The sequence below is a fragment of the Montipora capricornis genome, chromosome 3 (genome assembly GCF_036669925.1).
Source record: "Montipora capricornis isolate CH-2021 chromosome 3, ASM3666992v2, whole genome shotgun sequence".
Taxonomy (NCBI): Eukaryota; Metazoa; Cnidaria; class Anthozoa; order Scleractinia; family Acroporidae; genus Montipora; species Montipora capricornis.
In genome coordinates, this window is record NC_090885.1 from 2,684,452 (window position 1) to 2,699,192 (window position 14,741).

Consider the following 14,741-nt stretch of genomic DNA (forward strand, 5'->3'; position numbering starts at 1 on the left):
AAGAATCTTTTAAGGTTGGTTTCACTAGCGACGCAGTCACAGTCGGAAGCAAAATACCGATTCCGCTCATGACTCCGTCGCTTACGAAGAAGCGGAAGAATAAACCAATCACAATGCTTGATTCCAAGCGTTGTGATTGGTTGGTTCTTTCACTTCTGCTTCCGACTCCGACAATCTAGTTTTCACGGGACCATAAGCGACTGAGTCATTAACGAAGTCGAAAGAAAATGGCAACGTTCTGATTCTTGTGACTCCGCTTCCGTTGAGCTTATCATTTATGACTCCGCTTTCGACTCCAATCTTTGATTTTCACTAGGTCATAAGCGCTCTTACAACTCCGACCACGATTCCGACTCCGACTCCGTCGTGAAAACCAGCCTTTAGGCAACACGACACACGTTTTCAAGAAAGATTTCTCAATTACTCTTCAGTAGCAGCGGGGGAAGCAATGGTCAGCCGTAGTGCCATTTATTATTTGTACCATATCCTTACTTTACGGACTAGAAAACGAAAAGGATGTTCTAGGTATGAAGTATGAGGTGAATCTGGTAAAAAGGCAGGAAGAATCAAGTATGAGCGTGGTGGCTTGATGTCTTTAAATCATTCGCAAACACTCTGTGCAACTCCGAGTTACCAAACAGAAGTGAACAAGTTAGTTTGTTCGGCTATCGCCGCATAGCGATTTGGATCGCCAGCAAAAGTTGATTTGATCGCTTCACGTTCTGAATTGATACTGGGCGAGTTATTTCACGATTCAAGCGACAAGCAGAAAATTAACGGACGCGCAAACCACACGAATTTCGGAGCATTAAATCGTCTCTAAGAAATGAATTGTCCGAAAAAGTGAATGACGTTTTTGGTAAATGGACAGCTAGATTAGTCATCACCGACAAAAGGAAATGGATGGAGAATGAAATGGAGTGGCAAAAAGAACGAGATCAAATCGAAACGGGAAAATTTTGATGGAACAACCACGACGATAGTTCTAGATAGTGAGCTCTGTGAGCGGGCAAAATCGGGGCAAAATGAACCAAATCCCGCACTGTGATCAGCTACCCGAGCGGGCAAGATGGAGCTATACTGCCCGCTCGGGATTTCTCGCTTGGTCCCGCAAGATCAAAGATCATTTTTTGGTGTTTTATCCCATATAATAAATCCTTTATTGATCAAGCTTGTTCGGTCAAGAACCCCACGCTTGGTCCATAATCCATATATACAACAGTCAGCCATAACAAGCATGCCGATTGCAAAGTAAAACAGGACTACCTTTCTTCACAAGTTTGTTCTCAATGTATAATTCACAGATAAACAATAAGACCTTAAAGATACCGCACATATTAAAATAAACTTTATGACAGACGCACAAGAACAACGATAACAATACCACCTAAAAGATGCTTTACATATACCAATATTACAAATTAAACTCCTTATTTGATACTTCGCTATTTACAACCAAAATCTGCTCTAGTAAAATCGTCAAAAACTATGCTTAAAATTTTCAAGTTCGCTCTAAATTTACAAGCTACATTGTCAGGGTATATACTTAAGTCCCGTTCACAAGGGCATTTTTTTGGTGACAATTTTATGTGGTACTTAATCGTGTAGATAGCACAATTGAAAATTCGCGGTCAAGTGGGTCTGCAAGGTTGCCTGGTCCTCCAATGGCAGCAATCTGCCACATGTAATGTAACGACTCGTCTACACGAGCAATTTTTCATATCTGACAACTTTTATTTGTCACATAAAAGCTAACACGCCAGCTTTTCTGCAAATACACTTGTCACATAAAAATTGGCGAAGTTTCCTCGTCTACACGAGAAAATAAAAATTGTCACTTAACAATAGCTCGTGTACACAGGGCTTTAATGATAAAACTGTATTTCCTTGATTCTTCTCATAACAAAACCGTTGAGCATCTTTCACGCAGATGATGATGAGAAACACACTCGATGAGAACTTAAACCCTCCCAAGTTCCAGAAGACAAGTCAGGATTCAAATATGCTGTTTCTTAAACTGTGTACGCGAAGAATATAAATTACACATATCTCCGGCAACAACAGCATGCCGGGCGTCTGTATCTAAACAGGGACCCATCACAACTGCTGTTACTGATAGACGACTACGGTTCCGTTAGCCTCAAATCTCACTGATAAATTAAATTCTGGTTTTATCTACTGAAACGGAGTCTTTTATACATCAAATCAAGAATAAGTTATATTAAGTCTGTTAAAAATATACATGATGTGCCGATACCAAAGAGCTAAATCCCGGGAAAGTCCAAGAACTGCACCATAATCGGCAAGCGTTGTTCTACTGAAGCAATGAGTAACGACACTGAATCACACATATTTTGTCGAATGCAATAAAAAATGAGTGGCTGTGTGATCGGTACCAGTAAGTTGTACTTAAAGAAGACGAAGCAGTACTACCTTACGGGCAGACCTTACTTAAGGTCGAAATCAATCATGGGTGCACTTGCATGCTTGGGGTTTCTAGAAAATTAAGTTTTTTAGAATATTGCATTTTGTTTACTCAACTCCGAGTTTAGAGATCGAAATAATGGTGTATGAAAACTGGGGTGAATTGAAATCGATTTGATCCCTTTCGGTCAATCAAGCTTGAAATAATCAAAGCCCGTGAAAAAAAGTTTGCCTGCCACGGTGTTGAAGAAAACCGGAAGGCAAAGGTAGATTCTGTCACCAGAGGGACCCCAACCTTCAAAATCCTGGATTCGCCTTTTCTGCACTTATCCCAAAAGAACTTTCTTCTTGATTAGTTCGGACAGAGTAAAGCAGTTCAAACCCAGTTTTGAAGCCACTCCTTTGGTGAAAGCTAAACATCGGCATATACATGAAAAAATTACTCGACCCTGATTGGCTGAGAGCAGTGCAGTTCAAGTGTGACACAGTCCGAAAAGTGTAATACACCAGTGCAAAAAATGTAATACCAGTGCAAATTACACATCGAAATTCTGGATTAGGATTGGCTAATAAAAAATAGGGTTTGGTCAGAACCGATCAAATCTTTTGTTTTCAAATAAAGTGCGTGCCTTGGATGGCGCAATTTGTAGCACAATTTTCCCCTGATTGCATGATACGCGTGCATTTCGTCTGCTTAGCCATCTCGAATTTTTTCATGTATATGATTATTAAGGACTTTTCTTGTGAAATTTGTAATAAATAAGCACTAAGCACTTGCCCTACGGGATCGTGCAATTTTGGTCGTCTTTGAAAAAAATTAATCGTGCTTATTTATTCCAAATTGCACTCGAAATCATGCGATTATCTATACATAATACAATTATAAATTTGTAACCTATTTATTTCATGTGTCTTCAACAATGAAACAAGGTAGACTGAATGTAGAGGTAACAATGCTCCTAGTTGAACATTGAACATGCGCATGAAATTTTAGAAAGTGTGGAAGCTTTGGTAAGTTTTAAAAGATTAACCCTTTTAAAACGACCAGTTCAATGGGATTCTGACAAATTTATGAAATTAGTATGCGAGCAGGTATCACCTTCAGGTTCTTTCACAGTAGGAATACACTGAATTAACCATGAATTTGGGTCTTCCTCAATTCCTCCTTGAGTTAAAGAATAATTGGACGATAAAAAGTGATCTTAAGCCTTTTAAGTACGTAGCTGGCAAGAAATTACCATCACTGGTCCAAAATATATAAATTAATGTTACTATGCACGACCTTGAGTAAGTATCAAGATCAAAAACAGATTGGCACAAATATTAGCTACTAACAAACAAGATCTCACTGATGTACAATATTTATTGATTGTGTGTATATCAATGTCAGACACACAAGGTTTGCGTGACAGAGCGAGGGTTAGTCCTCTTACGTGAAGAATTTTTGTCGAACTCACTCCAAGAAATTGCACCTTTTCTCTTAATTTAACCTTGACAGCTTGATTTACCTTTGCTGCCATTTTCAGCTGGATACTAGTAATTATTATTTTAAGCTCTAAATTGGCTACCCTAAATCTCTTCCATAAAAATTATCTGTGGGTTATTGGGGTTACGCTAAAATCTCTTGGCCCTATTGCATAATCTTGGGCTGAAAGTTATATGTACATGCGTGAACAAAGATAAAAATCGCCTATTGTTCTGCTAACTGAGCCAGCCCAGTTACCAGGACGACCAGGATTTTGTCTGATTCACACTGAACAAGACACAGTACTTTCTCTCTCTGTCCAGTTAAAGTAGCTACCATGTATTGTAATTGCATATTTATGTCTAAAATAACCCTTTCAACTCCATGATAACCTATGTACTGTTAAAATCTTAAAAACAGAAGTAGTACTTCTCTGAAATGTAACTAGTACATGTATTACGACATTGAAGAACAGTGCGTGGAAGGTGAACCCATCTGTGTTAGCACTTTATCAAGCCACTGGAGTGGACCATTAAGGTGAAGCTCTATCCAGCATGGTGTACTGGTAACAGTTTGTCTGCGATATTCCGCACCCCATCCTTTAACAAATGACATTCTGATGGTGCACATGCGAGTTAATGCATAAACAGCTTCAAAACCCTGATTGACAGATTGTGAGAGCAATTGCGCAAACTCCTGGTTGTTGAAGATCTTTAAGTTGCAACCAGGTGGAATTTTGCAAACGGTTGCTGGATGCCAGTTATATCGCTGATTACAGTTGGGGCTCTGAACAAATATACTACTGTCACTTAAACATTCCGCAAACACTTCTCCGCCAATGTAATACAGACGCACACCTTTTCCAATATGCTTACGCGTCATCTCAATCTGTGGATTTCGGTTAATGTTTGACAAGAGCCCTAAACAGAATCTGTCTGAACCAGAGGGATCAGTGAAACCATCCACCGTAAGACTTGGTTTGGCAGCGTAAAAACTTTCACCAACTCTTGTATTCATCTCATAATATGAAATTTGACACCAATGAAGAGGCTCTGTATACTGCACAGGCTGAGCATCTGATGACAAAAATGTGACAAGAACATGAACATTACCGATAACATAACAAGATACAAATTTTCTTGACATTAAGCGAATGGTGTTGATGAGATGTCTCACCTATAAGTGATGGATCTGGTGACAAAGGGCACTGATCTGTAATAAAAGCAAATACAACAAAGGATTAAGGCCGCTACTTTAAACACTTCTGCTGAAAGAAGTTTGCTAGTAGCATGACATAAGAGCAAAAGAAATGCACTGTTGTTAGATGACCACAGCAGATAAATTTGTAACCTCTAGAACCAGATGATACACTACAAGCAGTTGCTTGGTTGCAAGCAATAGGACAACTGGAAAATCAGAGTCCTACACAGACAGGCAGTATAACACCAGAGGTCTTTTTTTTTCCAGTTGTTTTTTTCCCGCAGCCAAGCAACCAGCCAATAATCTTTCCCACTCGCACATAACACCTTGAAATATCTACAGTTGCATCTAAAACAAGCTCAAAACAGAGAGGGAAGGAGAAGAAAATTATAAAACCAGAGAAGGAAAAATGCCACGAATGTGCGCCTCATAAAAATGCAGAAAGAAGTTAACTTTCACCCAACAGTTTAAGTTTTTAGCATGTTTGCAGAAACTGGTAGCAGATCATTGATCGTGTCACTAAGAAAACGGATTGAAATCAGCCCAACATAATGCTAGGCATGACCCATCAACCCAGTTCCACTAGAATGAATAATCTTGACTGATCTTCTGACTGCAACTTACCTGGAGCATGACAGTCACACTTTGATTGAAAGAGAGGTTTAGTCACGATACTATTTTTATACTAAATTGCAAATGTGGACCTGTGAAAGAAATGACCACCAACCTGTCTGCATACTTTGCGGTTGATCTCCAGACATCTCAGAGCACTGATCTTCAGACATGTACCCACCTGTTGGAGTTTCTTAAAAAAAAAAAAAGAACCTTCATTTTCATGAAACGTTTTGGGGGGATATACCATGGCAACCAGTTGAATAGATTTATCATTACCAATTATGTGTGGATGCAAAATATACTGAATTATGATAGCAAATATTTAACAATGTCATTGTCACTATTGTTATAACACGGTAATCTAGTAAATGGGGCTAGTACTGCTTGTTTTGTAATCATGTACGTGGTGTGCAAAGTTAATCATTTTCAAGACATTACCATACATTAAACAAGAAATAATTAACAAAGAGGGATTCAGTACAAGAAAAGTGTCTCTTTACACAATACCTAGCCCAAGGGAAAAACAAACACTCTTCTCAGTTATAAAAATTGCTCTTTGGTTTGTAGGAAATGACTCAATTTTTAGAAACACACATGTACATGATTCATAAAAATAGTATCTCTGTTTTGTTGGTATCAATTAAGTTTCTTTAGCCTGTCTAACAAAATGATTTTCAGCTTTAATGTGGTGTCTGTTCTGAACATGTAGGTACATTTATAGACTTGCATGTGGATCCTCACCAACACTGTGTCAACCTATCTATACATAAACATGGTTGTATGAACTGAAATTCCTGACTTGTTTACTTTTTTGGCTATAATTACACTACAATGCTTGCCTTCTGATACAAATTCACTGCCAATAGCACGATACACCCAATAACTGATAGAGAAAGCAAATTTTATTTCATTTTTTGTGGTATGAAGATTTCATATTGAAAATTATATTCCATGTTTATACCAAACTAAGGTTATAAAACAGGAAATAACGTACTCTTCCCGTTTCTTGCATGCACAGGAACTAACTAATGACTGTCAACATTGTATCATCAGATAAAAACAAAATCATTCTTTTAAGACTTTTCCCTTACCAGGAAGGAATGAAGAATTTGTTGGTTCTTGAGTAGGAAATGAAGTATTTTCTGGTCTGATATGTTCTAACAGTGGCGGCCGTTCTCTTGGAAGGTCTGTTGTTTGTCGAGGAACTAGCACGGGAGGGAGAACTGAAAACAAAATAAACTGAGCATTACTGGGTTGTATACAAACACTGTATCAAATACAACAAAATTATTATAATATACTTAATCATGACATTCCCAGACAGGAAAGGAACGGAAAGGAACTTTATTTAAGTTTCTAGTCATTCTAGCGCTGGAGCACTAATTGGGGACACTGTAAATTGAAATTAACAATTAACACAAATCAAGTCAAATGTTGGTTTTTGAGGAGAACCTGGAGAAAACCTCTCGGTGCTGAGTAGAGAACCAACAAACTCAACCAACATGTGACGTCGAGTCGAGGAATCGAACCCGGGTCACATTGGTGGGAGGCAAGTGCTCTCACCACTGCGCCATCCCTGCACCCCGGTGGGTGGGATTGTGGGATTGTTCCGAAGATATTGGTTGTCCTTTGTATCTGTATGGTACGTGCACACTGAGTTTTGGCCAAGCGCGAGCTTTTCAAGTCTGTAATGTTTACCACCTGAACTCAATGGAAAGTTTTTCAATTAAACGTTGAAGTTTCAACAATAATTTGTTCATTTGTTCGGCCATTACTGACTGTGAACCGACCAAAACCGACCAAAACCCAAAATTTATTTGCCTTTATGTGTGTAACAAATTTTTAAAAAAGCATACAGCAGGTTGTTAGGGGAGGAGACCTCAGGAAACCACCAGGCTTATAGGAGAGGCCACCTCGACATCACAATAATATTAAACAAAAATAAGGGCTGCGAAGGAGTGCGGCAGGAACTACACGTAACTCAGAAACTATTTTAATAAAAACTCTAGCACTTTGTTCTTAAGCATAGGAAAGCTTGACAAATTGGTAATAGAGGCAGACCCAGACCCTCGGTCCTTGATAAAGAATTATGAATTTCTTAATGGTTGTGCGACAGGAATGCACACAATAATTACCGGCTGTTCTTGTGTCATAATTATGGACTTGACTGTTTGTCATAAACAGATTGAAGAAAAGTGGAGGCAGCAGATTATTGTGGTAGCGGAACATGAATTTAGCAATGCCGAGGGTATTGATTTGGAAGATGTCTAAAATTTTCAGTTTAGAAAAAAGAGGAGCAGGATGTGCTCGATATTCTGACAGCTCGCACCACTCCCTTTTGTAGATAATAAATTCTATTTAAATTAGATACGCAAGTGGACGAACACGTAGATTCTCGAACAGAGACCAAGTCATCAACTTTAAAACAAAGTTAAAAATCAATACAAACGTCTCTAATTTTGAGGCTGTGTCCCCTAACACCATATAAACTCTATCAGATTGTGGACAGCTGGAAAATCCTGTCATGGCCTTACTATTTGGAAATAGTTGAGGTGAAATCACTTTGTTTGCCTATTTTTATGAATATTACAGAAATAGTAAGAAATTTTGAGAGGTTATTTGGCATAGCATTACAGCGAAATACTGAATTATTTAGTGGTTGTAAATGTTTTTTGTTGGTAAATTTCCATTTACGTCGTTACAGAAACTACCATACACATTCTAAAGAAAAAAAGAAGTCCAACAACAACAATAAAAAAGATAAGTCACTGTGCTTGCTTAAGAGATACATATAATGGGCCAATCTTATCCCACTGATGCCTGTACTTATACTAATATCACGCATGTTACTTCATAGGCTCAGGGTACATTTTGCGGTAGCTAAACGAGAGGGTTAGTAACAACTGAAAAAAATACCTGATACATGGAAAGTCTACAGCATATGGAACACTGTCTTACATAGTTTATGGAAAAATCACTCAACTTACACAATGTAAAACGACATCAACTGAAAGATTAAGATCATAATTTACATCCCTGGGTAAGGGGCTTTGTGTACGTTTTTAGCTATATATTTTTTCCCTTCCACTAAATTTTTTTCCAAATTTTTTTGATTTAAAGGAGATCATTGTACACCAAAATTATGCAATAAAAAATATAGGTCACCATGCTTATGTAAGAGTAAAACACCATCGTACCTGTCTATCTCGATTATCGTAGATCAAAACAACAAAATTCGCCATGTTCTCAGAATGCGTGCACTTATTTGCAAAGAGATAATTATGGGTCATTCACAACTTCTTTCACATGTTCTGATAACTGTTTCAGCGTGTATGATCGACTTACACCATATTTACAATGACATTGCAAATTTGACCAACTTACAACACCATATGAAGAGTCCACGATACACAATGCAATACTTGCCTGTTGTAAGAAGTGAAACAAATTTTATTATCCCACTTGTTTTGTGTCATCGCTTTCTCTGTTTTTCTTGTTGGGCACAAATGCAATCGAAAATTGGGGTACGTATTATACACAGCCAATCATGGTAATCTTCACCCATTGACTCGGGGGAGTGAGACTTAAAGTGCCTGTAACCCCTAAAAAGATTTCTTGGCCGAGAAAAACCTTCGTTTCACTGGGCAAGATTCTGCAATTTTTTTTTTCATTTCAATGAAACCTCTTTTTTTTATGAATTTTCAAAGACTGGAGCTACGCCCGTAATTTCAGGATCTCAGTCATTTGCATCAACTGGTACGGTAGTCATGTAAACAAAGAACACTGCATTTGGCATATTCACAGAGTTCCTTTGGTACTTTGCTTGAGCCTTCATGCATCGCATCGTACACCACTGTTGATTCCTCTACATTATCTTGTGGTGTTTCTTCCACTGTTGTAGGACGTAATCTACTACTATAATACTCTTATTCCTCCAGTGTTTTGTCTCGGCTTCCGTGTTGACCAGAAGATCAGGACTTTCAAAGGCATCTTTATTCCTCTTGATAATAAAGACAAACACAGGGATTGTACTTTGAGCATGTTGAGAAATATGCTCATCTAGAGGGAGATCTCATCTGGCTAGCCAAATGTTTCATAGGAAGGACATGTACGAAAGAAACGTGTATCAAGCAAGAGGGAATACTCTCAACAATAATTTTCTCACCTTCCTCTTGCTTCGCTACAACAAGTTGCAAAAATAGTGGAGACACTTCACCTTCTTGGGGCGTTATTAATTTCCCTATTATCTCTCACACTGCAGCCCCCCCCCCCCCCCCCCCCCCCCCTTATAGGTGTTGCTAGCAAGACAAAAAAATGTTGGAAATGTTGGGGAGAAGAAGTGGGAAAGGTTTAAATTCTAGATACAGCAGGCACTGGAAGCTATAAAAGGTGTTTTTTAATGGAAGTGTCTCAACAATTTTGCAATTTGTTGTAGCTTTCAGCCAGGTGATCTGGTGACGTAATTTGGAGGACTGGGAAGAAAAAATTAACACCAAATCCCACAAGAGTGCGCGGCCTTAGGTGTTGTTTTTATAAACTCCCTGCAGTATTTCCAAACTCAACAGATCATTCCGTGTCTACCACATTTCCTGTTACTGAATGAACATTCAAGTAGACCCGACGAGATCTAACCTCGCTAAATAAGGTCGCACGCGGCTGTGGGATACGGCGTTAAAATTTTTCTCCCCAGTCCTCCAAGTTACGTCACCAGATCACCTGGAGATGGTTTTACACTCTCTCCCACAGACTGTACAGCCGGAGTATAGACAGTTGGAAAGACGCAAACTCCAACTTCATCTTTTCGTAATCTTCAACTGTGAAGTTGTCGTCTCAGAAGCGCTTCAAACAAACAGCCCAGTATTTGGTGGGCTTCCAATGTGCCAGCTTCAGTTGAACAAAGTCAACACAGTTTTTTCTTTGATTTCTGTTCTGCAGGTTCTCTGTTCCATAAAATGGTACCGGATGAAGTCCAATATCTTTCTTCTGATTTAGAGTGTTGTTACACCCGAAAACAACACAGGTGTAAGGCTTTTTTGGTTGCAAGTTTGTTGATCACCAAATCCTGGTACATCTATGACATCAGGAATCGTGCTCGACCCAGACCCAATTTAATAGTTTTTTTTACTCGGTAATGTTTCAAATGAGAGTGTTTTTTGTCTACTTTGAGAATTCACAAAAAATCGAAGTTTCAACGAAATGAAAAAAATTTTGCGGAATTTTGCTCAGTGCAATATAAAGATCTTTTCTGGCCCAAAAACATTTTTGGGGTTATATGCACTTTAAAACACTTTATTCTGTCTAATGCCAGACAATTTTACTCGTCAACTGGGCGTGTCCTAGGGTGACTGAGGAATGAATGGGTTAACCAGTCCCCTCCAATGAGGAAGAATGAGACAAAGACAAACCAAGAATGGCGCGATTAGCTAAACAGGAACCAGACCCTAATAGAAGGGTCATACTTAAAGTGCCCTGGGGCTCGTTTCTCGAAAGTCCTGAAAAGCCATCTGTGAAATTGCCAACCACTTGTTTTGGAAAGGCGATCTTTTAACAAGTTTTCAAGGTAACAAAAAGAAAAATAACTCTGAAGTTTGACGAATTAAATGCTCTCCGTACTTGAGTTACAAAGGAAATTGTGACACCCGAAAATGGCCCGTAAAGTTTCGGGACTTTCGAGAAACGGCCCACTGATCCTAGTTGTTGGAAAACAAGATAAAGCTATCCATGGGAAAAATTGCTCTTCAATGGACAACTCAGTTGCTTTTCATAGTGCTTACCTACTGGACAGTCATTTAAGAGTTAGAGTCCAGATCCCATTCTTTTCAAATTACTAAACTAAAGCAAAAATACATTTTATAGGACCCTTGGTTATAACACACTGCAGTGAATGTACCCATCTAACCTTCACAATTAAAATGACAATGAGGCAAATGATGACAAAAATAAATAAATAAAATACAAGAGGAGTCTATCAAGCCACTAAGAAGAAGAAGAAGAAAAAAAAGAAGAAGAAGGAGAAGAATATTCATGATAATAACAACAAACTTGATTTAAGTGTTAAGCCTTCTAGTGCTGAGGCACCAAATGGGGAAACTGTACACAGAAATCAAATTAATTTAAGTTTTTGAAGTGAGGAAAAAACCAGATAACTAGGACCAAAACCAAATTCAATATATGATAATCAGGGTTGTCAACTGAACCTGGGGCACATAGGTGGGAGGAAAATAGAACCAGAATTACAGTAACTCAATGTTCCCTCCACGCACCTTATGAAAACAAATCATTAAAAGGCCCAAATATAGGAGGCTCAGCTCCATTTGTCTGAAATCCCAGCTCAGGTTAGAAGGTTTCCCAGTACAGACTTTGACAGGGCCTCATTTAAGGTAAGGTGTAACATCATCTTACCAGCAAGGGAACAGAATGGCCCACTAAGACAGCAAAGTAGGTGATGATTTTTTGCTAGAAACCAGCTACTTATGACCACTCTATAGTCAAGCACAGCAAACTCCAGCATTACCACTGCATGGCACAAAGGCCAGCCTAGTTAACCATGAGAAATCGATTGGTATTGCTGCACTTGAATCCAGCTAACAATCACATTCAATTCCCATTTAGCAGGAAAATTTTGATTTTGGACCACCTTCTTCCAGTATAGAGCAAATTTTTGTTTCATTTCTTGGCTTCAGCTCCAGAGGTCGCCTTAAGGACAGTGCCTACTATTGTTACTGTGCATACGTTCTGCGCATCTCGAGATACTTGTGTTTCCTATCAGTGATGCTTACTAAGACAGTGACACCTTCGCATTTTTGAGAGAACGCCATACATTGCTTTGTTGTTTAAAGCTTTTTACAAATATTACTCAGCAATAATTCTTATCTTTGAAAAATGTGTTACCCACAATTTTCTTTTTGGATTTCAATAAAACTTGTTAAGATCTACATTTCCTACAAAACCATAAACCGGGCAAAAATACCTTTGAATTAGTAGGCACAGTCTTTAATTTAAGTTCTGAATTTTAGCCTTAGTATCTAGGACAAAAAAACTGCCTGTATTCCAGCCAGGTTGAATTTTTTTTCTTTTTTCCCAACACATTATTATGTGAGCCTAGGCTTAAGTACTACAGGCGTCCTGTCAAATTGTGCTGGTCAAGCTGAGGAAATGACTGAGGAGTGGCCTGACTCATGTAATCACACCCTCTGTTGATCCTCCTCAACCAACTCACAAGCTTGTCATTCAAGCTTTGCTGACAAAAGACAAAAACCAGGCACCCAGTAAGCTTAAGTTATTGTAAACAAGCATATACAATTTAATAATTTTGCAAAAAAATACCACAGAGGTTAAGACAACAATTCACAGACAAAGCCTATAGCAACATCAAACATAACACAACATTTAAGATGAAAAGTAAGATACAACAGGAAATCGATCTAAATAAAGATAAGCTTACATTCCAAGGGGAAAGTATTATTTGCTGAGACACGTACTGCTGCACAATGACTTTCACAGAATATTGACCTGGTCCTCTAAAAACCAAGAAAACGTTAAGCCTGTTTGATGTTTAAGGCAAACATATGAATCAGATTTAGTTAATAGGGCTTTTATTCCTATGAGCTCTATTAAATCAGCTTCTTTTCAATATAAACAACAATAAAATACAAAGGATAATATAGCATCTCCTCTTAAATAATATTTGATCAAAACTAAACCTTCAGTCAATAAGAGATTTCTCTCTACAATTTAATTAATAAATATCCTACACCTTCGAACTAAGACAAAATTAAAAATAACAAGTGAGCGCTTTTAATCTACACTTGACGATGATGCCTCGCTTACATTACTGAAAGAGGAAAATTAGGTAACTCCCTTCCGGAGCCATAATCTTCTGGCTTTTCATGCATGTATTGTTCCCTCGGCTACAAAGGATGTACATATATATTCAACTTCATTCAAATCGCCGATAAACTCAAGGTTATCGCGTATCCGAATTTATCGTTTTAAATTAAGCTTCTATACCTATCCTTCCTTCATAACCTGTGCCCTTAAAACGACCGAAATGAATAAACTCACAAGGTAAATGAATTAAAACAACAGAACGTAATAGAAAACATGAACGTATGAAGTAAACATTCATAACTTCGACGCCAATGTGATTATTTCAAGACTCCAAGTTATTAGTTGATCTCAAAGCAAAGAAAAGGCCAGTTCTTTCCACGACGCTTTTTTCAACTCGTATAATTTACCGTACATTCCCTCTTTGGCTAGATTGTGTTGACACATTGTACATTTCAAATACAGAACACGAGAAACATACAGATAATTTTTCGGCAACCACTAAATCAATACCAAAATATACCGAACAATGCATCATCGAGGATTGTCAAATGGCTGCAGAAAGTACTTAAAAGTTCGCTTAGTGTGATGCAACGCTAACATAAACACACAACTTCATTGTACATGTCGAACACACACAGTTTCTCTTAACGAGAAGTATGGATCTACGCCGAATGGAACTAAAAGATTGTACAAAGGCAGCGAATCTTAAGAACCAGATCACAATCCACAGTGACCGAAGGAAACGCAACCATGATTTTTAATCCACCGCGAAGAGAGGATTCTGAAATATAGTAAATTTGTCCGATGCGCCAAATTTGAGCACGAGCCCTCTCAATAATAATATGGTTAACCCAAAGATTGGAAAAAGTATACATAAAAATGCTATTTATACGGGAAATGCGAACGCCCTCACACTCCCTCGCAATTTTAGTACCAGCACAATATGTAAGAATACAACATCAAAAATAACTTGGAAAAAATCATGGCACCCATATTTTGAAAATAGAAATAAAACAGATAATATCGCATCAAAGGGTGAAGCTGATCAACGCCAATTTTAATATTGTACATCAAAACCCAACCGATCCTACAACAGGCTTGCCCTTCATTAAGACAACTTTCTTCTTCCGTGAAACGAGGTAGCATATTTAACAAGCACATGTTCAGAGGGCAATTTCAGAAACGAGAAGAAAAACGTCAACCCATG

At 38.2% G+C, this 14,741-nt stretch overlaps 1 protein-coding gene across 1 annotated transcript in view; it reads right to left on the minus strand.

The window, feature by feature from the left end:
* Nucleotides 1–1,267: 1,267 nt before the first annotated feature.
* LOC138041904 (mothers against decapentaplegic homolog 3-like) overlaps nucleotides 1,268–14,741 on the minus strand; it is a 14,472-nt gene continuing 998 nt past the window's right edge. Inside the window, exons 2-5 of the mRNA XM_068887595.1 lie at nucleotides 6,796–6,927; nucleotides 5,817–5,894; nucleotides 5,066–5,101; nucleotides 1,268–4,965 (exon numbers count right to left, since the gene is read on the minus strand). Coding sequence (XP_068743696.1) covers nucleotides 4,346–4,965; nucleotides 5,066–5,101; nucleotides 5,817–5,894; nucleotides 6,796–6,927 — 866 coding nt within the window. The 3' untranslated portion in view covers nucleotides 1,268–4,345. The remainder of the gene's footprint in view (nucleotides 4,966–5,065; nucleotides 5,102–5,816; nucleotides 5,895–6,795; nucleotides 6,928–14,741) is intronic.